General features: G+C 39.7%; 1 protein-coding gene across 2 annotated transcripts; it reads left to right on the top strand.

The window, feature by feature from the left end:
• The first annotated feature begins 457 nt into the window (after positions 1–457).
• otpb (orthopedia homeobox b) lies at positions 458–5,653 on the top strand. Of its 2 annotated transcripts, none has more exons than XM_024419508.2 (3): positions 458–660; positions 1,091–1,476; positions 3,819–5,653. In XM_024419508.2, the coding sequence occupies exons 1-3, from the start codon at positions 585–587 to the stop codon at positions 4,320–4,322; spliced, it is 966 nt and encodes a 321-aa protein (XP_024275276.1). In that variant the 5' UTR covers positions 458–584; the 3' UTR covers positions 4,323–5,653. The 2 variants fall into 2 exon arrangements, with proteins under 2 accessions (XP_024275276.1, XP_024275277.1); XM_024419509.2 differs by having other exon boundaries at positions 458–621.
• Positions 5,654–6,120: the final 467 nt, after the last annotated feature.

Here is a 6,120-nt window from a genome sequence, read left to right on the forward strand (position 1 = left end):
TAAAAGGCTACTATAGTTAATACTTCAATCCAATTGGGTTCATATTCCCCTTTCTTCAACACAATTGTGTGTTATATGTTGTGTTGTTACTCTGTTATTATGATGAACTGCAATCATAGACCTATGGTCACGTTTCAATTATGTGCAATTCCAAAACAAATATCCCAGTAATTTGGGGTTAAAGCTATTAATGGTGTTTTGTGGTAGTTTATAGATAAAGTCGTTCTAAAACGCAAACTAGAAGGATAAAAAGCTAATGAATCAGTGCAGAGAATGACGGGAAATAGTTGCTGCTAGGGCGTGGATGTGTGTGAGTGGCTGGCGATAGGGGGTCGTGGCGTTGACATTTCCAGAGTTCTATTCTGATTGGCTCTTATTTGAAGAAGCTCATGGGTTCTTTCAACTATTAAGTGCCTCCCCATCGCTCTAAAGGACATTATAATGCAAGGGTCCTCCTTTTTGAGCACAAATAGAATTTTCTTTCATTTGGAGGATATATAGCTTACTTAAAAAATATATATTTAAAGTTGTAAGGTAGACCACATTTGTAAGGTGGACCATATTTCGCACTGGAGCGGTGCGCCATGCTCTCTCACACCGATCTCCTGGATGCTCGGCTCGGTGAGTTATCATCGCAAAACTCCGGTCTTCAACTATACTGTAAGCTGGAGCAATTTCTAATCTAACAGTATTATGAAATTAAATTTACCCATTTGTCTTTGATGTCAGCCCGTTGCATCTTAGTAAAATAATTGTTTCAAAAACGAATAATTTCAATCCTGCCATGATGTTATGTGTAAATTCTGAAATGTTGATGTTGATTAAATTGAATTTGTGAGTCAAGCAGAGGATGGATTATATGTGTAACACTCTTAGAGGATTCGGATGAATAACAATTACCTGTAATTTGACATTTCACATCAGGGAATTAAGATTTTACCCTATACAGACAAATGTATAGCTCGTTCTTCAAATGCATAATTTCAGCAATTGCTGATTGTGTTTTATCCCTCACTCAAGGGTCTCAGAGTTGTTCTCTGCAGCGCTAACTGTTTTGCCATCTCTCTCGCTCTCTCTCTCCCCCCGGCAGGGATGAAGGATGCTGCGGAGCTGCTGGGGAACCGAGACCCGATGAAGTGCCGGATGAGCGGCGGGGTGGCGGACCAGGGAAACATGGACCCTGGCCCGGACACCGTGGAGGGGACCACCTTGCTGCCCGGGGATGAAATCCCTACAAGTGGAGCCAACCAGCCGGGCATGCCGGTAAACAGTAAGGACACTGAGAAACAGCAGCAGCAACAGCAGCATAATTCTAGTCAGACTGCGAACCAGCAGAAACAGAAGCGGCATCGAACGCGCTTCACCCCAGCTCAGCTGAACGAACTGGAACGGAGCTTCGCCAAGACCCACTACCCAGACATCTTTATGCGTGAAGAGCTGGCGCTGAGGGTCGGCCTCACCGAATCCCGTGTGCAGGTAATCCCGTGTCCTGGGGTATTGATGTTTCTTTAGATTACATTTACCCACAAAATTTGGAATCACATAATGATTAGGCTAATCATGCAAATATATTTTTTATATATTTCTTAAAACGAATAAGCCTAAATGATATGCAAATGTGTTGGTTTTACAAAATGTGTTTATTAGCCTAACTATGCAATTCACTATTTGATATACTGTAGCCAAGAGAAGGCCTTTAAAATTAAATTATAATAGCCCATCAACATTTTAAACAATTATTTAGCCTTGCTGTATATTTAATCTATATTGCTAGAATTAGGCAATACAAAGTGTCAATAACGCAATGAGCATAAAAACAACGTGTCCAATATGCATCAACATGTATCCAAGCAAATGTTCCACCCATATAAGAAAACAAGTAAACTTATTCTGATATTTAGCAATATGAACAGAAGAACTGATGCACAATAGCATAACATTGATTTCGTTATTTTATAGGCTAAGGGGCAGGTGATTGAAAAGTAGAAAGACACATCAGGGTCAGAAGCGTTGTCCATGGTGCTGGTACACCTCCCCAACGCTTGCTGTTGCCCAACGTGTGCACGATTAATATCATGCCAAACCACAGTTCTACCAATGGCAGCGCTATTCCTTGTATATAATCCAGTTTAAATGAGTTTAATTGAATAAGAAACATGCTATTTTATTATTTATAATATTTACTCGATTCATTTCTAAACAATATTTGTTGTTGACGCTCACGGGAGAAGCTACCCTAAAGCCATTTCTCTTTAGGGTAGTCGTAAAAAATAAAACAAATTTGTGGCAGTCTGTGTATAGTAGGTTATTCCTCAAATAATGGAGGAAAGTTCATCTTGAAATAAAAACGATGCCTTGGAACTTTCTTCTCATTCAGCAAAGCATTGTTTGTATTAAGACCTAGCAAAATACAATTAGAAATGCACATTGAACGTCAGAGAAATAATAATATTTTCCATAGTTTATGCACGGTGCCATAATGCTTTAGGAAACATTTATACGGGTAACCTACAAGGATGCCTGCATGTTATCAATTTGAATATATTCATTGGTTTTTGTCTCTAACCTAGTGCGTCAAAAACGTCATACATATTGACATTTATTTTAATATTGTTTTTTATTTAGAATGGCATAGTCTAGGCCTACAACATAAAAACATTTTAATTACGTGGATGTATGCTGGATTTCTAAGACATTTTAATAAAACCAAACACATTTTTATCAACCTATTTGTCTTGTTTATAAATTGACGGATTATTAACCAATGATGTGAAATTCATGCAAATTACCTTCATTGCAATAAAGTATATCATTAGTCATGGCTACAATTAAGTCGTTTTTATATTATAAACAAACACTAAAGAAGTAGGAAACCAGGCCTATCTAAACCTACATTTCTGCAAACAATGCATTAGATCTGCAGTGTAACTTCGCCCATTTGTTGCCGTCCTCTGGAATGGTCTATCAGCTACGTCTTAATAGGACGCTGTGCGAGACTATATTGTACTTTGTTAATGGAATGAGAAATTGCATTTTCTTTCCCCTCGAGTGTAATGGATTCGCTCGGCGTTTCACGGCTGGCTGAAGGGAATGAGAGCGAGATTTTAGATTTAATACAGCGGCACAGACTCCCGGACCCGTGAACACATTAATCATGCCTGGAATAGCGATGAAATCTTCATAAAGCTCTATCCATAAGACCCTACAAGTATCCTGCCACGCACTGCGTGTGTGTTTTTCATACAGAGTTTTATGATTGTTTTAACAATGATTTAAACCACTGATTTGAGTATTTTTATTACGTAAATACAGTTTTAACCACTCTTAACGTCAGACGCTGCTTCGGTGCGAAGTTGTTTTAGAACATTGTTTTAAATTCGAATTCCGTATTATAGTAATGGATTTAATCGGAACGGTCCATAGACCACAGAGATCCTGTGCAATTACTGCTCCGAAATATGATGCCTACCTACTACACAAGGTTCAGTTTAACGCCCCTTGCAGGTCTCGAACCCAACACCACTGCTAACTACTGCTCCAATAAGGGTTAACCCATAGGCAAGGTTCATTACATTATTCAAGTATATTAAAGAATATGAGGGCCAATTTCTAATGTTAATTTTTGAAATTGTACCTTATTTATCCAGGTTTAGTCTCTGACTAAATATAATATTAAAAACAAAGCTGGTAATTTGTAAGACTTTTGGATATCCCTCTATATTCCCTTTCCACGTTTAGCCTACAAGAATAAATGCTATATGTTTGAAATGTGTTATGTAGCCTAACCTTTCTCATACCCTCTTTCTTTTTCTCTCCAGGTGTGGTTCCAGAACCGCCGTGCCAAGTGGAAGAAGCGTAAGAAGACCACCAACGTGTTCCGCGCCCCTGGCACACTGCTACCAACGCACAGCCTGCCTCAGTTCTCTGCTGCGGCTGCCATGGAGAACAGCCTGTGCTCCTTCCACGCCAACGACTCCCACTGGGCCACGGGGATGCACGGGGTGTCCCAGCTCCAGCTCCCCCCGGCCCTTGGCCGCCAGCAGGCGATGGCCCAGTCCCTTTCCCAGTGCAGCCTCGGGGCCGGCCCGCAGCACAACTCCATGGGCCTGTCCAACGGCCTCTCCTCCAATGGCCCAGGCCTGCAGTCCCACCTCTACCAGCCCCCGTTCCCCGGGATGCCCGCCTCCCTCTCCGGTCCAACGAACGTGTCAGGTTCGCCACAGCTGTGTAGCTCTCCGGACAGTGACATGTGGAGAGGGACAAGCATTGCCTCACTGCGACGCAAAGCGCTCGAGCACACAGTGTCCATGAGTTTCACTTAATGACGTTTGAAGATGACCCCCTTTGTTTAGCTTCTAGCTGTACCCCGCCATTTTAAGAAATACCTGTGTGAAGACTACTCAGGACTCAAAGTACTTCATGAGAATAACAATGAAATAGAATGGCCAGACTGGAGTCTGAGTTGTGTTCAGATGTCATAATAAAAAACCCAGATGAAGTTGGCTTGTAAATTTGGTGAAGTGGACGTGAGAAATAGGCTAATTTACCTGCGTCTCAGAATGTCTGTTTATCTTAACGTCCATTTTCCCAAAAATGATTATATCACCTACTCATAATTATATTGTAATTATTTGGACAAAAATCCTTGTCATTTTCTGTTTTTCATTAGGTGTGGCTGTTGCACGCCGTAGGAAAGTAAGATATCATGTCAGTGAATTGATTTGTTTTCTAAGCTGTTAAATGCTTTAAATTAAATTGGGAATCAAATTTCTAAATGCCACATGTACTGCATGTTTGAATGGGTCTGACGCATGCGCAGTGAAGTGGATTTGACCCCTGAAATAGCCTATTTTTCTTCTGCTGCCTCGTTACCGAAATGCCCACTTGTTCACTTCTTATGGATTTAAGAGAATGGAAATGGTGTAAGGACTGTTATGTAGACTCTGACTCTTTTCCAATATCCACACTAGCATAGGCTACTATGAAGAAATGTACTGGTCATGCATTCTATGTGGTATATATAGGCCTAGCAATCTTTTTGTTTTACATCTATGCTGAGAAGTGCATAAGATTGTCTGGGAGTGGTATGATTGGGAGGAGAAAACGGAACATTTGCTGTTATTGGCAGAGAGGCTTTGAACTCTCTTTCTTATTTGTCAATTACTCAATTTACCACCTGCTGATAAAAAATCTCCATTCTAACAAAACAGGCTGAAACTTCAGGCAGTCTTTTCAAACAGCCCTAACAATAATAGGTCATTTTCATAATTTCGCAGTATGATTGCAACCTAATAGTGTGGGAATATATATAAAACACAGAGGATCACGTTTTTGACTGCACTGGGACTTTAAGAAAGAAGAGTGAAAAAGAAACAAACAAACCAATTTCTACATAATCAGACTCATCTGCATGTGTTGGCCACGTGAAAAATGGGGGTATTAACATTTATAAGACAAGAAAAGGAACCTTTAAGTAACCTGTTCTAGGATGTTTTGTGTAGATAAAGCATTCTCGTACCCACTGGTCTGTTTGTGATATGTTTTAACTTATTGTTTGTGCTTTTCTTAAATGTTTGATCTTACACCAAATTGCATCACAATGTTTCCTTGAAAGGCTTATATTAATTTATTGTAAATGGACAAATAAAATCATTTTCAATAAGTCAAATTATGATTGGTTTATGTCTCAACATTAGCCTAGTGTTAGAGAAAATGTGGGCTCCTTTGTCACATGCTTCGTAAACAACTGATGGAGACTAAAAGTGAAATGCTTACTTATGGGCCCTTCCCAACAATGCAGAAAGAATAACATATAAATAATAGAAAAATAACAACACAAGGAATATATACCGAAGGAGTAATGATAACTTGGCTACATACACTGGGCACCAGTACAGAGTCAATGTGCAGGGGTACAAGGTAATTGAGGTAGATATGTACAGTTGAAGTCGGAAGTTTACATGCACTTAGGATGGAGTCTTTAAAACTTGTTTTTCAACCACTACACACATTTATTGTCAACAAACTATAGTTTGTACTATACTATACTTTGTGCATGACACAAGTGCTTTTGCCAACAATTGTTTACAGACAGATTATTTCACTTATTAATCACTGTAT

This window comes from Oncorhynchus tshawytscha, linkage group LG04 (assembly GCF_018296145.1).
Source record: "Oncorhynchus tshawytscha isolate Ot180627B linkage group LG04, Otsh_v2.0, whole genome shotgun sequence".
Classification (NCBI taxonomy): Eukaryota; Metazoa; Chordata; class Actinopteri; order Salmoniformes; family Salmonidae; genus Oncorhynchus; species Oncorhynchus tshawytscha.